Source organism: Hyalella azteca, unplaced genomic scaffold (assembly GCF_000764305.2).
Source record: "Hyalella azteca isolate HAZT.00-mixed unplaced genomic scaffold, Hazt_2.0.2 contig3633, whole genome shotgun sequence".
NCBI classification, from domain to species: domain Eukaryota; kingdom Metazoa; phylum Arthropoda; class Malacostraca; order Amphipoda; family Hyalellidae; genus Hyalella; species Hyalella azteca.
Window position 1 is genome coordinate 72,185 of NW_025933876.1, and position 21,017 is coordinate 93,201.

The window sequence follows — 21,017 nt, forward strand, 5'->3', positions numbered from 1 at the left end:
ATTTAAAAATTTAAAACATTTTTTTTTTTCATTGAAACTCAAAGGTCTTCTTATGGTCCAATGCCTAGTATCTATTAGGATTCATGAACCGTATTTGTCAGCCGGAGAGTAACATTCCGCCTCACAAATCGCATTGAGGTTGTCGACGACGCAGCTGGGCGGAGAACCTAATTCCTCGGCGCAATAAAGCTCGCGGTTTTTAGTCAATTTAAAAAGTTACGAAAGATTTTACTGGGTAAAATTCAACTTTCATTACATCCGCTAATGCACGCTGTTGTATAATGGAGTTCGTTGACTTGTTTAGATATGGCTTAGTTTTCGCACACATTGCGTACTAACAAACTTATGTATTTCTTGTATAAATCAACTTGTATGTCATGACCTCTTTGAACCTGAATTGACATGTTTATCTGTGTTCGTCATTTTTATACCGTGTCCCTTAAACCTTACCGTATAACTCTGTTCTTCCTTTTGTACATTATACCGATTTTCCGGCGACGTATTTTTTCCGTATTATTTTCATGCCTTTTTTCCAATTATTTCATAATATTGAGTTGAAAGTTGTCACACTTTTGATAGTTTCATTTATTATTACTTCTTATTCGTACTTATTTTCTTATATTTCTCTATAAACTTCACGAACCTATTATCTTGATTTTACTTTCGTTTTTGCTTCTGTTTGTGCAATTTTTGTGTCTTTTTCATTATTTTTACATGTGTGTTTTTTGTAAAATCTCGAATTTTCGGTATTATTTTTAATGATTCTCTTAATTTCTTTGTTAATATTCAAATTTGTAACGAGTTTCTATTTCATTCACTTCTTGTGCCAGATTTACATTTGTCCGTTTTATATCTAACCATTTTTGAGTGTCGTCTCTATTTCTTGTGTCGACTTGCTCAATTTATTATACATCACTTGACTGATGTAGATTTCTTTGCATTAGTTGCGGAGTTTGTGGGTGTAGCGCAGCTTCGTTGTAACCAAATTCGTATTGTACAGCATCAGGACACGCAACCGTGATCGTTGTACGGCGTTTATTTTTAATCAATTAATCTAATTGTTGATAACTACCAGCGAGAACTGATATTAACCTAGATAATTATTAATCATCATACCATCAGTGTGCAATGAGCTTCGATCTAAAACACTCCGACTGACAACTGCAGATGGCAACTACTATAGGTAGTGCTGAGGACAATGGAGGAAACTGATCAAGGTAACTATGGAGGTATATACATGGGACGACTGTGGAGGTATCTACATAGGACGACTGTGCAGGTAACTAATAACTGTAACTAGAGAGTACAGTGCGTACCCACTAACTCCCTCCCCTGTCCACTAACCTCACAGACCGCAGGGTGGCCGGCCTCAGCTATGGTCCAGAGGCGCCTCTGTGCTGCGTGTGTCGTAAGGTCATCAGGTACGTGAACCTCTTCTTTATATCTTGATATTTCTCTCCTGTAAATCAACGTAATTTGTCAGAGTAGCCCAATGGTTACAGTTCAGAGTGTCAAGATTGGCGTAGAGAGGCGCGGGTTCAATCCCAGCTCCGTTCGGCAGTTTCTGATCAGAATCGGCGAGGAGGCCGGGCGGTTAGAGCACAGCAGAATTGTAGCAGTGAGTTGTGAGTTCGAGATCGCAACAAGCTGTGAATGTTCTGCGATGTTAAGAATTGGCGACAGGCCTACGGTTTAATAAATGCTGAAACCGCTGTATTATATTATTATTTTTAATAGACTTTTAGGAAAAAATCTTTAGCGATTCTGAAAATATTTTTAGTGAGCTTCATGTCAATCCTGCACAGTGACACAATGGTTACAGTTCAGAGTGTAAAGATTGGCGTAGAGAGGCGCGGGTTACATCCCAGCCCAACTTTCAAAAAAAGTTAAGAGATCGTAAGTCCATCAGCCAATCATTGACGGCCAGGCAAGCAAAATCCACCAATCATAGACAAGAAAACAGAGCATAAGTACTTACGTTCACTTGGCGAGTTTTGAAAGTATGGTCCCAGCTCCGTTCGGCAGTTTCTGGTCAGAATCGGCGAGGAGGCCGGGCGGTTAGAGCATAGCAGAATTTGGAGCAGTGAGTTGTGAGTTCGAGACCGCAACACGCTGTGAATATTCTGCGATGTTAAGAATTGGCGACAGGCCTACGGCCTAATAAACACTGAAACCGCTATATTATATTATTATTTTTAATAGACTCTTTGGAAAAAATCTAGCAATTCTGAAAATATTTTTAGTGAGCTTCATGTCAATCCTGCACAGTGACACCTCTATACAGCGCTTTTCGATCGTGAATTGTGACTTTTCAGCCTCAGAATGAAAGATCTAGGTAATAAAAAAAGAAGTTTTTTCTAAGTTGCAGAGGTGATTTAACTATTAATATCACGTTCATATTTCAATTATCTATTGTAGTCCCATTGACGCTATACGTAAATATCAAGACGCCAATTTGCAAAGTTGACATTAAATGTAAGATTGCCAAATTAGAAACTATTTATTCATTATATAATTATTTAAATAAAAACTTTCCTTGATAAATTACGTGCTTCATCTGATATCTTAGTATATTAGATGCTTACTTTATTTCATATCAGAAGACTTAGATCGCTGATAATCTCTCCTGACAAGTCTTGTCTGTTTGTTTGTCAGGCGCCCGCCTGACAAGTCTTGTCTGTTTGGCAGTAGGCATGACAGATGGGCTGGCAAGCACCTCTAGTTTTCTTCATGCGTTCATCAATGTTACGAGCTCTCCATTTCATGACACTTTCCTGATGATTATTATAACTACTTAGATCGCCACTATAGAAGTCGCACTTTCCTGATGATTATAAGGGCTACTTATATCGCCACTGTAGAAGTCGCGCATTGTGCGCTTTAAGTCAGCCTATGAAATCGTGCGTAAACTCTCTGATCTAGAAGACGAAAACTAAAATTTTCTCGTCATCTTGGCAATGCTAATTCTCTACAAGGAAGTTGAATACATACATTACGATAACAAAAATAATGGTAACGTCGTTACCTTTAATTATCAGTTCTGACATGCACGTTTGTTCGTCCTAATAAATCGTGCTGCTTAATTGGCGTACAGTTCGTGCGTGTAAAATATTCCTATCTGTGTTCTGGTTCTATTAAAACGCTAAATTCAAAGCATGTCTTTTTCTTCACAATTTCAAATGATTTTGACGTGTTGCTGTGTGTGTTTGCGTTTTGCTATAACATGTTGGGCCTGTATCGTGCTTGATATTATGTTCGGGTATATCAATGTTGTGTAGCAACACGCTTCTTGTCTGGGCCAGATAATAATATTTATTGTAATGATGCACAATATGATCAGCTCAAGTAGTGATTTACAAATGTTTCATAAACGACGCATTTTGAAATACTTTCCGATACTTTAGTACTGTTTTCCGTAAGATTGCACATAATATGTTAGAAAAATATGTGAAAAAATTGTTGGTGAAGACGTCGTCGAGTAATCTTAATATTCGTGTCTATATTTTGAGTTTTAAGTGCTCGATTCTGTTGCTAGTCTGAAATGTGTGCACTAGGGCGCTCATAGTGAGCTTAAGTTCTTATTATGAAATATATTCAATCTATTAATTTCTATACGTTTGAAAAAAATGAATAGAAGCATAACCTTCTCTATAACAAATATTGTTTCTGAATATCATTTTTTTGTGCAAATTTAAATCATCATTAGCATCGCCACTATCAATCACGGATCATGCGCGTAATTCTAGCCCTCTAAACCGTATCTACACTAGTATGAATTGTTTAATTTAAATTCTTGGTTCTATGCGTGCGTTATAACGACAACAACACACTAATTCTACACAAAAAATGTATGGTTCTGACTTACGTTATCTCAGAGGTCCGTTCGTGACCGCCCTCGGCAAGAACTGGTGCCCTGACCACTTCCACTGCGCCACGGATTCTTGCCGCAAGCCACTCATCGACGTAGGCTTCGTGGAGGAGCAAGGTAACCTCTACTGCGAGGACTGCTACGAGAAATTCCTTGCCCCAACCTGCGGCAAGTGTGACAAGCGCATCAAGGGGGTACGTTAACTCTTTTTTATGCTGTGACATCGACCGTCGTTAATGCTAATTATATTTAAGGTTGGCTATTAACAATACCATCATTCGGCTAAACGGGTTGCTTTACGTGTTGTTTTGGATATCACAATTCATTGCAATATTGGTTCGATGTGTTGGTTATCTACAACTCATGTCGGTTGCAGGACTGTTTGAACGCTGTTGGCAAGCAGTTCCATCCTGAATGTTTCTGCTGCACATACTGTGGCAAGGTCTTCGGTTCAGGAGCCTTCTACCTTGAGGATGGACTGCCGTACTGCGAGACCGGTGAGACTAAAGAATAGAAGTGTCGGCACTGAAGAAATAGGCCCATGGCCTGTTTCACTAACCACTATATCCTCTGACAAAGCAAAAATCTATATCGACTTTCTAGTTTCTTTTTTCAAATGGAATCGACCTTCCAAAATTCGTTATGCTACATTGAACCAACAAAGTATAAGAGTATTTCAATAGTTGTGTCAGCAATGATGATAGGCCATGTCTGGCTCGTCATGGATTCTAGAAATGCTAGAATTTTCCCTACCACTCGGGTTTACTTAATTTAGAACAGGATCATAAATTGAAAATAGGCCCTTTAATCCAGAAGAGTCTCTTTAATTCAGATCAGGTCTCTTTAATTCAGAACATGCTCGTAAATTCATAAGACTGTCATTTAATATGAGGCTGTTCCCAGACCTAATATTTATGTGCTGTACAGACTGGAACGACTTGTTCACGACCAAGTGCGTGGGCTGTGGCTTCCCCATAGAGGCAGGCGACCGCTGGGTGGAGGCTCTCAACAACAACTACCACAGCCAGTGCTTCAAGTGCTCGGTAATTACCAGCTACTTCCTCGCTACTCTCATTCACGGATCATTATTTTTTGCTTCTGTGTCCCGAACTGTCAAATTCCTGTTTTTTTTCATTGATTTTATATCCCTTGTATACATAATTGAAATCAGAAATGGATACTCATGCCACGAATGTAGGGACTAAAGAGCTGATTTAATACTCTATTAAAGTTTGACGTTTTTTACATAATCCAAACATTCGACATAGTTTTGTGACATGAGCTTCATTCCGTTGCTCTAACATATCTATGAACATGTTTGCTTATGGCCGGCTATCGTTTTTCCAACAGTAAACGGATGAACCGTTATCCACAAATATTCTCAATCATTTCCAAAGGGACAATTTAGAAATTACCGAGTTCTCTTTTCTCATCAGCGTTTAGTTTCAAAATTGATTTGAGTTTTGGGGGCGCATATAACCTGTCTAGTCGATCCGTGGCGTTCATTTGTGCTTGTGTCTTATCAATTAATTCACACTCTCCTCTTTAAACACATATTATTAAAACACTATTCCGAAATAAATGCTAGCTTCACAGTGCAATTTTTCAAATAACTATTTTATTTGTTACGTAATTCAAAGTTCCATAGGATGATCATGACTTGGCGTTAGTTTTGACGTGAACCGCATACTACTTTCCACCCTTGATATGCACGCAGCCCCATTTAAACTGAATTTAAGCTGAACATTTCTTTGGGTTTTAATTTGATATTGCTGACTACAGCTAGACTTAAATATATGTAAATTGCATGTTGCATTTGAATGTTTGCATTGATTTTAATTATTTCCTCATGAATACTCTACCATTTTGTCTAATATTTACTTAACATGAGTCAGATTTTATCCTTTTACTTATAACTTTGTGAGACTCGTACAACACAACACTTCGTTTATTGACCATTTTTTTGTGATATATTTTTTATTTTTTAACAATTGTTAGGTTTTATTCTTCTGTTCACTATTTCATGAGACTCGTACTCAATATTCCTCCGTTAAATCATAACCAATTTTTTTCAAATTCTTAATTTATTGTTCAGTTAGAGCCAAAATGATCATTTTGCAAATGAACATCCAGGAGGATAGATCGGAGCTTGAAGTTAGCCACAATCTTGCAAAGCTAGCTAAAGTTGAGCTAATTATTTGAGACTAACAAGACTAGCTCAAACAACTAATCTAGAAGCGTATCAAAGTAAATCGTATCATATTCCTTTTAATTCGTATCAATAACCGAGGTCATTTTTTTAGCTACTACGGTTAATGTGAATGACGTAGAGAATTATGTATGAAATGTTATGAAAATAAAAATTCCACACATCGTGATTTTGCGTGATAATTCGTCGTCTGCGAAGCCATTTCTTGTCACTTTGGCTTTGATTTCATCTTTTTATATTAAACAGAAAACTCATTCAGGTATTGGAGCTGTCCCGCATTCACACGTGTCACCCTTCATCCCTTTGCTCCCTCTATTGTTTCCCTCTCATCAAATTCTCTATTCGTGTTGGAATTCTCCCTCGTTTTCTCTGATTATTCGTTTTTATGTCTCCCTATTCCCGCTAACTGTACGAGTGGTGTTGCCATCCTGCCAGGTGTGCAAGTCCAACCTCGAGGGCAAGAGCTTCTACGCTAAGAACGGACGACCTTTCTGCAAGTCGCACGCCGGCCGCTAGAATATAGCGGCATTCCCCTTGGCTCTGCGCTCTAAATTTTAGCGTGAAGCAATTGAAGTCAAGGCAACCTGTGTGACCTAACCTTCTATGCATTGACTGCTTCTATATCTGCAATGGCAATTGGTTCTTTGTCACCACAAAAAGCGTCTGTTATTTTTGCTGTATCTATCAATATTGTTGGTAGTAGCGTTAACGTATTTCACCGCTTCTGCGTCTTCCTATCTTCTACCTACCCCCGATACGAAAATAATCACTTTATTTCAGTGAAGACGTTAGTCACCAATTTCTAATCGTCCTTGTGATTAGACTAAGAGGTTCCATGCCTAAGTTAAAATAACATTATACGCCTGTTTTCTTATGCATCTTGAAGATACTAAAGCTCATAGCAACGGTATGGCAGATGTGAAACTTTACTACAATGACGGGAGTGTGACGCTTCGTAACATCAAAATCAGAGTTACCAAATCAAAATGAAAATTCAAAAATTATTGAAGGAAATCATATTCAGCGCTGTCAGTGTCAAGAACTTGATCTAACGTCCAAGTATTCTCGGTCGATTAGTTGTCATTTTCTTCGGCGTACTGATTATTATAGTTCTACATTGAGTAAGTTTCGCGTAGTTCATCCCTGAAGTCTTCTTTGCCTCGCTCCCTATATAACACAGCGTGAGCATGACAGCCATTTGAGATTTGGTCACCTTTTTTCTGGCGTTTATTGAAGTGGAACGAAAACTATTGTTTTTTGAATACTGAATTATTCAATATTATTTTGGTTTCTACGATTTAGATGATGAATTTTTGATACTCTCTACCGATGCTTAGTAGCCTGCACTTGCTGCCATCAACGCTGGCCCTCGCCTGCTCTTTTCATGATAGCGTCTTGAGTAATAAACTTTATTGATAGCAATTGTGATGAGTTATGAAAATTGTCAATGTCCTGCAGGAATTGCCACTACAGAACTTAATTATATAGTTTACAATGAGTTTTAAGGAGCAATCGATTTGCGGTTGAGAAAAATTTTTATTGTTTCTCGTTGCCCAGAACTAAAGCAAGTTTTTTTCACGTGTAATCAACTGCTGTGCATGATGATGAGTTGATGCTTCATCCTTCTGGTGTCTTTGTGGTAATTCAAAAACCTTAACCGCTGACTGACCCAACACGTTCAATTATTCACCTGTTTTTCCTCCGTTCCTTTAGCTTCTTGTTAGCGTTTAGCAACTTGAAGATGTTTCAAAGATTTTCGTTCGTGTGGCTCACGAACATAAAACATTAACTGACCTGCTGCCAAGGGGGACATTCTCTATCCATTCTGTTGTCGAAATGTTAAATTTTGTCGAAAAGTTAAATGTTGAAATTCTGTTAGCGTACAGGTGCTTCAGCTTGTTTAAAGTTTGGACGTAAAATTTCATGTCAGACTCGTATGTTGCGTTGCTTTAGTTTCACTGTACGATACATTCTTCAGTGTTCGTCGAGCCGGATAATATTTTAAGATTTTGTTCTCGTTTCATCATTAAATTTAAATCTCCTTGTTTAGTATTTGCGATTAATGTAATTTGATGATGATAATTAAATGATATAGATTATAATTGATATTATTTGTTTACCATCGGGACATTTGATCCAGCTAATCAGGAACTATTCACTTACCGTGCTTAAATTAACATTCAAAATTATAAAGGCCCAAGTTATTTCCATTTCTAAATTAGTCCTGATGGCAGTTAGTTTGAGTTTCGTGTTTGCTGTGAACTGAAAAGTTCATTGAAGAAATGTTCGTACGCCTGTTAAGTAAATTATTTGCACACAGATTGCGTGTGTACCTCATTTCCTTTATTTTGATCACTTGTTAGATTCGAATTAAGATTCAATTACTTATTGTCTGTGAAACGCAGGTTTTATCTTTCCACCACCTTACAGAAATGCCACAAGAACTTGGAAGGTCAGAGCTTCTTCGCCAAAGGCGGCAAGCCTTTCTGCAAAGCCCACGCCCAACGTGGCATCTAAGAACTCTAAATTTACAACCATGTCTCTGCAAGCCGCCCAGTTTTTCTCCAGCTCTCATACGGCCAACTCTTTGGATAAACGGACTGGCTAAAATTCACGACGCTACAAGAAGTACATGTATCGGTAAATTGAAAATTATTTTTACCTCGTGGCCACAACTGCAGCTAGCCATCGACGCTTGACTGAAAACATCGCCGAGTTGGCCGTATTTTAGATACGAATATCAATATTGAAACCTGTTTATGGAACTCCGGCCATTGCTTGGGTCTTGGCGGATGGTGATGAACGAGGATGCGTGGACTCGGGTGATGAAAGAACTAGCAACCTCCCGCACCTGAATGTCATACGTTGCAAATAAACTCGAACTTGTTTTATTTCGACGCTGAAGTTTCAAAATATACTACGTCTGCAGCTTTTTCATTTAATAGATCATAAATTTTTTTTCGGGATTTAATAGCGGAAAACTTGTCAAATACATATTGCGATGATGCTGTAGAATAATAAGCCTCTTGATTGCCATTTTCACGGGATTCTAAATTTTTCTGTTCGTTGTTTGTTGGCTTGTGTTGACCACGCTGTTTCATTTCACGTGTGTTTGTAAGCATGAATGCTGAAGTCGAAGTTTTGACTTCGGTTTCGCACGTCTCATTATCATTACCACGTTTTCGGACTCGCTGTGGCCATCTTTCGACTGTCAATTATTAAATATCATGCGATTCTTTGTTGCTTCTCATTGATTCGCTCAGTTCTTATTTTTCCATTTTCATTTATTCTCTTCAATTAAAATGTGGAACTCAAGTCTGCTCAGATATTATCGTAAAAATGAATGGTTACGATGTCAAAATTAGATCGATGTTTGGAAAAGCTAAACGACTGTGAAAAGATGTTCTTCGGAACAATCACTCTCGATGCTGTATACTATCGCTTTGTGTTCATTAAGTTACTGATGATGTTAACTACTGTTTTTTGATTTTGTGCGAACATTTCGGAGCAATCAACACAATTCAATGCGATTATGAATTAAAGGAGGATGTTCTAATTAAATCTCTTTCTCATGAGATAATTTTTTGATGACATGTGTTACAGAAATTGTGTTGATGTTGCTATGTTGGTACCAGCTTGATTGTTTTGGCCAGTAATTATGTTAAACCATATTATTAATTTACTTTAAATTACACGAGCTGCCTTTCATTTGTTACCTCTCTAATGAACCTGGTTACGAAGTGATCTATATGGCCGTTTTCAGCTACCTCGCTCCAAGTCGAACTATTGCTTGAATGCAGATTGTGATGCTGCATCCTTGCTACGCAACGAGGAATTCTTAGGCCTGTTAGTAATTGAAACGTGAACGAGACCTTTTACATTGTTTATCCACAAATTGAATCAAAGATCACAATAATTATTGGCATAGGGAGCTCGAGCATGGGTGAGAGGATGAGGGCGGGTGCGCGATCAAACACGATAGAAGTTTACGGAGGAATGATCGACTGAAATGAATGTGCTTCCCGTTTAATAATATAGCAAAGTATATATCTACCGTACGATAACGTTAACTGTCGCGTGTATTACCATGATATGTGTGAGCTCAACCTGACAGCCTTTAAGCCAGAATAAATGCAGTTTTTCGGTCCAATTTATGATGGAACTTTGTAGTTGCGTGAAAAATGAAAATTTTTGATAACCCCACACATGGCATACAACATTCTCAAAATACTCCGTGAGAAAATGTACGACACGGCGATCCTCCTGTAGCTCTCTAGGCAAATTTTCACAATATTCTTCGGACGCATACCATAGCCTTCGTCGGGAATTGCAGTTCTCATGACTTCTACCCTGTGCACCCCACCATCACGCTCGCAACACCAGACTGCGAGTGTCTGTTCAGTGTTCAGGGGCAGAATCTTATGTGCAACAATGTACGGTCCCAGCGACCTCGCGTTAGGCCGTCTGTGTTTTTCGTTAAGTGTCGCCCAACTGAGAAACGCGATTGGTTTTTGTACATTGGTGCACGATTGGTGTGCATGTGTAGTCATTCACGGCAGTCACTAATCGCTATTGCGCTATTCAATTTGGATTTCTAACGAGTGAAAGTAACCTGGAGTGTGAATAAGCCATGCCATATATGATTCTGTCGGCTATAGTTAGTTGCCCGAAAGATCCGTCCACTATACCATTAATCCGTACGCTCAGCTTTTCAGGTAAGTAGCGTTGACGAACTAAGATTGTTCCATCTGTTGATTGGGTTTATCTAGTCAAGCCCATGGTTGAACTTGAAAATCTCAATGCAGTCCCCTCTGAAGTTGTGGTATGTAAACATATAAACGACGAGCGGAAGTTGTGGTATGTAAAATATTGAAACGACGACCTGAAATTGTGGTATGTAAAACATGAACTCAACGACGACCAGTTACCTTAACTGCGGCATGGAGGGTATTGTTTGCAATTATACCTTCTCTAATAAGAGAATTCAGTGCACTGAGAAAACCGAACAGAGTATCTGTAGCAAGATGCAGGCGGATTATTCCAACTGAAGAGGGGTCGCATAAAGCCTGCGTTCCAAAATGTGACAGAGCTTCTTTGAAGTGGGAAGATTCGTGTTGGTTTTGCTTGTTGCTATTTAACAGTGCTTGCTAAACACATAAGATTCTTCCTCATGGACATCGAGGTAATCTTCACAGATCGCTCTTTGTATGGACACCTAACGATAACTGAGGCTTGGAAGCTTCATAGCGTAAAGCCGTATAACTCGCAAACGAAGGCAAAATCGAAAAAATTGTCACGAGCTTGACATCACCGTCAGGCCATAATGAGTACATGTAAAAAGTTTCATCCAGGTACGCTGAGTACTTTGAAAGATATTCCAGGTACACTGAATTTGGACACCGCGGCCGCGAGACCGGCCGCAAGTCCGGCCGTAAATTTGTCCGAGACGTGAAAGTAAAGAGGAGGAAAATTTGAATATCATCATCATTTCTTATTATGCCATACAAAACCCGACTTCATTTTGTTAAAGAAGAAGAATAAAAGTGATTCAAGCCTTAAGATTACATTTTGAATTGATCGGGTCCGCAAGAGTTTTAAAACGTTCTAGTCCATTCTAGAATTTCAGGATTATTGTTATGGCAACACTGAAATTTCAAAATGGCTGCTGGTCAGTAAGTTGATCTCCGTGGTTGAGGTTACTTCAGTTTTCTCTGACCCGTGGTATTAACTAATCTGAAGTGAGCGTTCAATCAACAGTGACTGCATATAGATACAAGGTTAAAAGTAAGTATGAGAACATATTTTCAACATTTGATGTATTATAGACATTTTATAGTTGGTGAAGAGTGAAAACTAGAGTAGCGGATACCTAGTTCATAATTTAGCCTAGCTATCTCGTTTGAGTTCTTGAGTTGCCGCTTCTTTAACTCATAGCTAGCTATGATAAGTTGTATCAACTTGTGGTAGATTTTGCTACCCGATCTGATAATTATCTGTTAGCAAACTTTGAAGATTGGAATCGCCAAATTATTGTAAAACGTCTTTTAGCCGGAGCCCACAGCTCATCCGATAATGCTTTCAGTTTCAGTTCTAGTGGTAAGGATTTAACATTTGAGACTATTGAAATGGTTGATCTTGTATTAAATATTGATACAAAATCCAGCGTTTAAGCTGGAATGCCAATTGCAGTTGCCAACTTGCCATGATGCCTCATGCCAGTCAAGACTTGAGTTCTGAACTTCTGAAGCAATTGTTCATTTTTAAATTTGAGGTCTTACTAGCCTTATGTTGACTTCTCACTTCTGAGTCCTAACCCAATACAATTTGTTTTTATTAGGTATCCTACATTACCAATAGGCTACCAGGGTTGGTGATATTTTTTTTTAAATAAAAAAATTAAAAGTCAATGATTTTTTGTTATTTTTCCATGATTTTATTTATTTGATTTCTTGATTTTTTTTTGTCTTTTTTGAAGGTATTACTTTAGATTAGGTGCATCCAAATAAAGGATGTTTTTTTTTTATTATATGTTTTTTTGGGTGTAGATTAAGATTATTAAATCTGTTGTTGACGGTCAGCATAGGAAATTTTTAATGGAACCTGTTCCTAACTGGACCTAACCGTAACCTGTGAGATTTTCATTGATCGGCTAGGGTAAACGCGGTATATTCCGACATTGTAGGTAATTCCGTCACTTCTCTAGTTTTTCCTTTATATTAAGCTTTGTTTTAGTTCCATGCATGGTGGCAGGGAATTATTGTGAGTACTTATGCGTTTGCAAGAGCATCATACCAGGGTTGGTGATATTTTTTTTTAAATAAAAGAATTAAAAGTCAATGATTTTTTGTTAGTTTTCCATGATTCTATTTATTTATTTGATTTCTTGATTTTTCTTTTTTTTTTCTTTTGTGAAGGTATTACTTTGTATTAAGTGCATCCAAAAAAAAAAGGATGTTTTTTTTATTATGTTTTTTGGGTGTAGATTAAGAATCTTAAATCTGTTTTTGACGGTCAGCATAGGAAATTTTTAATGGAACCTGTTCCTAACTGGACCTAACCTGTGAGATTTTCATTGATCGGCTAGGTTTTTTCTATGTTTGGAGTCCGTCCGGCGGCCGGAAAAACCTAGCCAATCAACGAAAACCTCGCAGGTTAGGTCCAGTTGGAAACAGGTTCCATTAAATATTTCCGATGCCAACCGCCAAAAACGGATTTCAGATTCTTAATCTACATCCCCAAGAAAATATGATAAAAAAATGCCCTTTTTTTGGATGCACTTGATCTAAAGTGTTACCTTTTTGAAATATTATTTTTGATGTTGCAATTAGCCTAGGCTACTAACAATAACAGTAGGGATAGGCCCTATATGCCTATATAGATGGCTAAAAAGGGCAGCTAGCTATTACCTTCAAGAATGGCCAAGGTGGTGTACTGGTGTTTACCCCTTTAGGACTTTTGGATAAACAATTATTGATAAGTCTATTCATTAGTTTTGTAAAGATTGTATGGAGCAAGGTAATGAGCTAAATATTGACCATTTTTCTAGCTTCAATATACAAACAGCTCAGCACTTCAGGAGTGTGGATCTTCTAAAAATTGAAGTCACATAACAACATAAGTCAAAAAGATTGGCTAGGTAGCTGATAGCACAGTGCACAACACTATCAATAGATCTAATAGTTATATATCCTATAAATCTACCAGGCTCTACCCTCTGAACACACTGACTAGTAGTGATGGAGTGACTGAGTGCACTGTTTCCATTTGATTTAGACCATTAGACAAATCAAATACTAAACATAAACTGAACTACAACCAAACAAACCTCAAACAACTTGAAACAAGACTTATGTTATGAGAAAAGCTAACACTGTTTAAAATAAACATGTACACAATTCAAATATTTCATTTCCATTCAATGCATTTAATTATTTTATATATAGTTTCATAATTGTAATTATTTTGTTTCTATTTATTAATTTACATATTTCAAAATTGAAATTAAATATTTTGATTAGAATACTCGTTACTCATATTAGAGTGGAAAATCTTTCTAAATGCCTAAAAGGTCAATTGATACAATCTCAACCAACCCTTCTTGTTTAAGCTTACTAACACATGTAAATTGTATAATGTGATTAATATATGACAAATAGTGGAATGGTTAAAGACTACTTATAGCTGTATAAGAATTAGCTAAGCTGCTAGCTATGTACAATGTATTGCAACACAATGCCTCTTCACCAAAAACCTACAATTCATTGGAACGTAATAAACACTACTGCAATACATTGTACATAGCTAGCAGCTTAGCTAATTCTTATAAGGCTATAAGTAGTCTTTAACAAACTATTTGACTATTTGTTATATATTACTTACATTATACAATTACATGTGTTAGCTAGCTTATGTATGAAGGGTTGGTTGAGATTGTATTGACCTTTTACGGCCTTTAGGCATATAATATACAGAAAGATTGTCACCCTAATACGAGTATTCTAATTAATATATTTAATTTCAATCTTTAAATATGTGAATTTAAAACTAGAAACAACACAATAACAATTATAAAACCATATATACAATAATAAAATGCTGTGAAGGGAAATGGAATATTTGAATTGTATACATGTTCATTTCAAACAGTGTAAGCTTTTCTCATAACATAAGTCTCGTTTAAAGTAATTTGAGGTTTGTTTGGTTGTCGTTCAGTTTATAAATTATGTTTAGTATTGGTTTATTAGTCTGAATCAAATAGGAACAGTGCAGGCAGTAACTCAGTCTCTACTAGTCTGTGTGTTTAGAGGGTAGAGTCTGGTAGATTTATAGGACATAAAACTAGTAAATCTATTGAAAGTATTGTGCGCTGTTGACTGTGATATCAGCTACCTATCTGTTATGCGACTCATCAATGTTTGAAAGATCTGCATTCCTGAAGTGTTGTTGTATATTGAACTTGCTTTAATGGTCAATATTTAGCTCGTTACCTTGCTCCATACAAACTTTACAAAGCTAATGAATAAACCTATCAATAATTATTAACCCAAAAGTCTCAAAGTGATGAACACCACCTTGGCCATTCTTGAAGGCAATAACTGCCCATTTTTAGCCTTCCATATACTGTTATTGTTAGTAGGCTAATTGCAATATAAAAAATAACATTTCAAAAAGACAATAAAAAGCTGAAAAAAGCAAATAAATAAAAGAGAATCATGAAAAAATTATCAATTTTTGATTTTTTTATTTGAAAAAAATCGCCAACCTGCTATTTTCAGAAATTAGGTCAAAAGAGTGACATTTCTATTATTCTTAATGAAAGGAATTGAGCAAGTTCCATAAAAATTGGAAAAATTAACCACAAGCATGGATGGTATTCTCTCATTCATTGAAGGCTTCTGCCCAATTTGCCTGAATAGGAACTGTATATATGGACACATGCATTATATTGGAAAACCAAAAACAGATCTTGTATAATTTTGGTGAAAATCTAGAACTGAGCAAGACACAAATTGCAAAGCAATTGGATTTGGATCAATTTTGAATATTTCAGGTGGCTTTCCAACATTCCACCCAACCTTATACTATTAATTGGACTTGCAATTTCTTAATTAACATAATATAATAGCAGTTGAAATGTTTTGATTTATTTAACCCTCCTGGCATTGGGTCAAAAAATGTGGGTCATTATGACTCGGAGCTCAAAGGATGGTTAAGTTGCATAATGTATTCACTGCTGTTCACAGTCCATTGTGACAGAGCAGAGCTTTTACTCTTCAATTTTTGAGTCCTATTAGTACGCCTGAAAAGTATCATTAATGCCAGCATCATCAATGTAGTATCTGTGTTTATTATCTCCATTTGACTTTATTGTCAGTATCTAATGTAAACCTTGTATACATGTATTTCATCCAAGAATTGAGTGATGAAAACCATCACTTTTTAGGGCCATGTGTGATGTGTTCAATCAAATTTTAAGAGCTGTTCATTTGCAGATGCCTGGTCCCGCGGACTGCAAGGTTTATGTTGGAGATCTTGGCTCCACGGCATCCCGGCAGGATCTTGAGGATGCTTTCTCATATTATGGACGACTGACAAATGTATGGGTGGCCCGCAACCCTCCTGGCTTTGCTTTTGTCGAGTTTGAGGACCCAAGAGATGCAGATGATGCTGTCAGGGCCTTAGATGGAAGGTCAGTTCTTTGTACACATGAACAAATCTCATCATTCTGAGGATTTACTTGAACCTTGTAGTAAAATCCACTTGGTTGGAAGCCTCAGTGTCAAAAAGCTTGTCAGAATTTTAATTTTCTTGTTCTATTGTAATTTTCTTGCAGGATTGCCTTGATATTACTAGTCCTGGCATGATCTAGAGGTGTTTTGTTTTTGAAGTTACCAAATTCTATTTATTTTGCTCTTTGTTAAGTTAATCTTTTGGAATTGTTTTTTGAAATTTCTTTGCTTGAATTAACTACCATCTGATTAATCAAATGGTTGGTGCATAATAGTTTATGAAGATTTTCCTGTATAGAAAGTTTTTACGTTTAAAAAATACTTGTACCTTGGTCTACATTATTTGCTATAAATATAGTCAAATGGGGTAATACAGGATCGCAACCTTCATGGGGTAAGAAAGGACCAGTCCATGGCGTGCATTCTAATTGCACTGAATTCAATATGACAAAAGAATATGTTAGACTAATCATTGCCTGTCATTTCAGTGTTTGTGACAACCCTCTTCGGCAACTAATGATTTTCTGGCTAATTTTTAAAGAAAACCTATGTAAAGATGGGTCACAAAATAGTTAACCCTGTTTGGGAAATAAGCTCTGTCGAATGACAAAAAATTTTTTGGCCAGGTTTGTGGATGTAGGCAGGTAACCTCGAGTAATAGGCAACTTTTTAGACATACTAGGCATTCCTACCTGCTACCATCACTGCCTGACATGTATTCAAGAAATTTAGTGCACTATTTTAAATTGCATCAAAGGGATATAGAAAATAGGGATGTCTATTCCCATTAGTGAGCTGCAGAACCATGTGCAAGATTGGCTGGGGGAAAATCACTGTGTGAAACCTGAAAAATAATTATGATCACAACTCTGTGACAGGGCATGAGCTACCGGTATGTTTGAAGAAATGCACCACAAATGCAGTTAGCAAGAAAACACATGACATCTGACACTGTTTATTACTGACATCTGACTGACACTTTATTTTTATTACCAATTTGATAAATTTTTCAGACAGTGACACTAATGGAATATACATGAAGCATTTAGCAGTGCTCTACAATGAACCAAAGCCAACCCACTATCACTGTGCTTAACAAAGTTTTCTCGTGAAAACTTCAATGTGACTGATTAGAGTGGACTTCCCGCAACACAAAACAGTAACAAGTGGTTGTTTAATCAAATAATGTGTTTCTAGATTGATAATATTGAATATCGGATTTGTACTTTTATTAAAAACCTTGTAACATAAGAATTACCAGTTGGTCCTTTCTTACCCCAGCCTGGTCCCATCTTACCCCAATGGGTAACCAGCTCACTTTTTTTAATCTGTACAGAAAACTATGTTAGATGCAAAACGTCTGAGTTGTAGCTTAAAAGCCCATTGCATAACTACACCTTGTGATAGGTTTAAGGTTTTTTAGTTATTCATGGTATAGATGCTGCAGGCGTGTTAGTGATTTCGGTCCTGTCTTACCCCATCTGACTATATATTATGTAAGTGTTGGTGGTCAAGTGATTGTGATTGCATGATTCAAGGTCAAGTGATTGCATGGCAAATGTGTTAGCAGTGTTAGCATGTATATATTTATGTTCATTTGAATTTTTAAAATCTTCCTTCTATGTATTTTTCGACATTATGTTTTCATTACGAAAGTTTTACTTGGCACATTGCAAATGCAGAACAATTTGCGGGAGGAGGGTACGAGTTGAGATGTCAACGGGACGTAGCCGCAGTCGGTATGATGGTCCCCCTCCACGAGGGGGAGTGAAGCCCTTCCACCCTGAGGACAAATGCTACGAGTGTGGCGAGCGCGGCCACTATGCCCGTGACTGCCGATTGTATTCCAGAGGTCGTCGAGACAGGTGAGCATACAATATAAGATTTTTAATGACTCTTAACAAGTTTTGTGGAAGTTTTAATTCTTAGCATGTTATCAGCTCGTGTGTGCCTATATATCATTTCTAAGAGCCATATGACCAATATCGAATCTAAGATTATGAACTAACGTGCTGAAGTGGTAATTATTAAAATGTTTGGTTGTTAGAGGCTCTTGTTCTCTCGTATTACCCTTCTTGATATGCTGTCTCAGAAGGAATTGGAATGATTGATTTCTCATCCTATTATATTGGAAGCATTCATTATTTGTGGATAAATTATGGCTGTGGTGTGATAAGTGTGCTTCTTCACTACATTACTCGTGGAACTAAGCTTGAGGATTGAACAATTCACCTCTGTGTGAATCAAAAACGGACGTTGAGCAAAACTGCAATTTCTGCTTACTTCCAGTAATGTTGCCCTTTAGAAAGAAAAATTTTACAAGTTGTATTTTTTCTTCAGAAAACTTAGTTCACCAATTTGACCAGGCACAATTCTCACCAATGTGTAGAGTTGCTCTGAATTTGATTGTATTTTCTGTAGCCTGATTTGTCTTTTGGAATAATTCTTCTATAAACGTTCTTTTCAGATAATTTCCTGCAACAATCACAACTCTCATTATTTCACCAATAATTCTATTGTCGTGAAAATTTTGGATTTTTTTAACAGAGTATATCCCAATGAAATAACGAATGTATGTTTGATAAATGTGGTTTGATTTTGAACTGGAAACAATTGAAAATTTGTGTTAATGTCGTTATTGATGAATTTTGTAAGATGCTTGTATCACCAAACCCGCAGGAAAGTATGTTGACACGTTATGAAAAAATTAATTGAAATTGTATGAAGAGAGGGTAGAAACGATGAGAGCATGACTGATGAAATGAAATTGTGTGAAATGGATCGACAAAAATTTGCGGAAAAACAGCATGTGGATGGAATTGGGTATGGGGAATTTCATGGGAGTAGCAAAATGAAGAGGGCGAAGAATAGGTGACCGTAGTGGTCTGTCCAAGCTCGGGGAAAATACGAAAGTAGAGGGAAGTTCTTAACGATTGATGCAATAACGGAGTATGTTTCATAGGAGACACGGCTGAGCTGTTGCTGAGCACAATTGTCTGCACAGCTCACCAAGAGTCGTGTCATTCTTGAATGACCATCGAATTGAACTCGCATTCACTGCTTTCCTCGCTGTGAATTTCTTTCTATGTTGGTTTGTGCGTATTTTGTTGAGCCTACGAAGAATTATTCAGTTTTCTTGTCACCTTCCTTCGCCAACATTACGAAGTCGGGATTACCCGCTAACGAACGTGAGCTACAAGCGGCTACGTACATTAAAGCTTATATTTTTCTTAAAGGTCTCGCAGCCGCTCACGAGGACGCCGCTCTTACAGCCGTTCTCATTCCCGTGACCGGTCACCTCGCCGTCGCAGGTCGTATTCCCGATCTCGATCTCCCCGTCGATCCAGAGACTACTCACGATCCCGCTCCAAGGATCGCAAGTACTCGCGGTCACGATCCGCTGACAGGCGATCTCGCAGTGGATCTGCTCGACGATCCCGACCGAGGTGTGTAACTTAGGAATGCATCGAATTCCTCATCTACGCCCAATTGTCGGGTTTTTAATTTTTGACTTATAACATCTTGTTATTATTTCGAGTTCTGATTCCCAATGACGAGATTGTGTGTTTAGAATAACTTGAGCGATTAATAGGTCAGGTTTAATGAAACCTTGCAACATTGCATTATGTTCTACTTATGGTGTTATTAAAGCACACCTTTCTCTTTCAGGAGCCCTGTTCCGTACGGTGTGTAAAGAACTACTTCGATTCCGTGGAGTAAATTGGTACCTGGAGCTTGGGAGGAGTAAGTGAAGCGCATGATCGGAGGGAGGATCGATATTAACTTAAGGACAAATTTATTTTTAAGACGTTATTACGCTTTCTATTTTGAGAATTAGTAATTCGCCAGTGTATGTTCAGTCACTTTATTACTGAATGTCTTCTTAGTTCAATTTATTTTCTTTAAGCGAGTTGATGGTTATAGTTCCTTAAGCAGGAAAGCTATCAAATAAGCCTTAAGAAGTAATGCACCACTGCACTTATCGGAAACTTGCGGAATATATCTGCTTTGTTTGCGAAGTTTGCTCGCATCTTGAACTACTGCCATTCGCGGTATCAGTACTGACGAAAATCGTCCTACATTTGGGTGTTACATCTAACCTTGTCAGAATATGGACTTATGATCCTCTATTAACTCGTCTTTATATTTAGCATTTGAACTTAATGTACATTGTAAAATACAGTTATTAAAAAGCTGTTTATTTTCATTTACCTTTCGTTAACCTTAGCCTTTCGGATGGGGAAGACAACTTGAAGGTGCTGAAATTCAATGGCCAATATAGGAAGACTTCTATTTTAATGATTATTTATGATGGTTTGAGCTCTCTGGCACAATTACAGAGCTTCCAAATTATTATGAAGGTCGCATTCTAATTTCACCAAACATTTGAGAAGGGTTAGATTTTGTCTTGAACAATTAAATCTCGTAGCTTCTAAACCATTTAAGTGAGTAGCTCGTTCGCAGTGAAGTTCGCATTGACCTGAAGACCGTTTCTGAACATTGCAGACTACAAGGAAATCGTGAAGTCCCTATTATGAGAGACATTTGGAAGGTGACTGAATTAGTGAACAATGGTAACAATGCTTGTAAAAATGTAATACGCCGTGTGCAGCTAAAACATGAAGCCGGAAAGAAGTGCGGATTAAAGAATAAACTGGAAGTTCGCTACAATTGAAACTGAAGGATCTTCGAAATGTGGGAACGGGACGAG

At 37.4% G+C, this 21,017-nt stretch overlaps 2 protein-coding genes across 26 annotated transcripts in view; both read left to right on the forward strand.

Moving 5' to 3' along the window:
- Positions 1-9,774, forward strand: part of LOC108678357 (PDZ and LIM domain protein Zasp) — a 76,197-nt gene extending 66,423 nt beyond the window's left edge. For 23 of the 25 annotated variants that reach the window (XM_047879687.1, XM_047879683.1, XM_047879680.1 and 20 more), the window contains 4 exons: positions 3,876-4,062; positions 4,245-4,365; positions 4,796-4,911; positions 8,508-9,774. In XM_047879687.1, the coding sequence (XP_047735643.1) occupies positions 3,876-4,062; positions 4,245-4,365; positions 4,796-4,911; positions 8,508-8,594 (511 nt within the window). In that variant the 3' untranslated portion in view covers positions 8,595-9,774. Of the gene's footprint in view, positions 1-1,351; positions 1,422-3,875; positions 4,063-4,244; positions 4,366-4,795; positions 4,912-6,512; positions 8,397-8,507 lie in introns of those variants that run through there. The other 2 variants (XM_047879693.1, XM_047879682.1) reach the window with 2 other exon arrangements.
- A 1,942-nt stretch (positions 9,775-11,716) lies between these two features.
- Positions 11,717-20,501, forward strand: LOC108678368 (serine/arginine-rich splicing factor 7). The gene is made up of 5 exons (XM_018166772.2): positions 11,717-11,861; positions 16,070-16,266; positions 17,989-18,171; positions 19,543-19,752; positions 19,976-20,501. The coding sequence occupies exons 2-5, from the start codon at positions 16,070-16,072 to the stop codon at positions 19,998-20,000; spliced, it is 615 nt and encodes a 204-aa protein (XP_018022261.1). The 5' UTR covers positions 11,717-11,861; the 3' UTR covers positions 20,001-20,501.
- Positions 20,502-21,017: the final 516 nt, after the last annotated feature.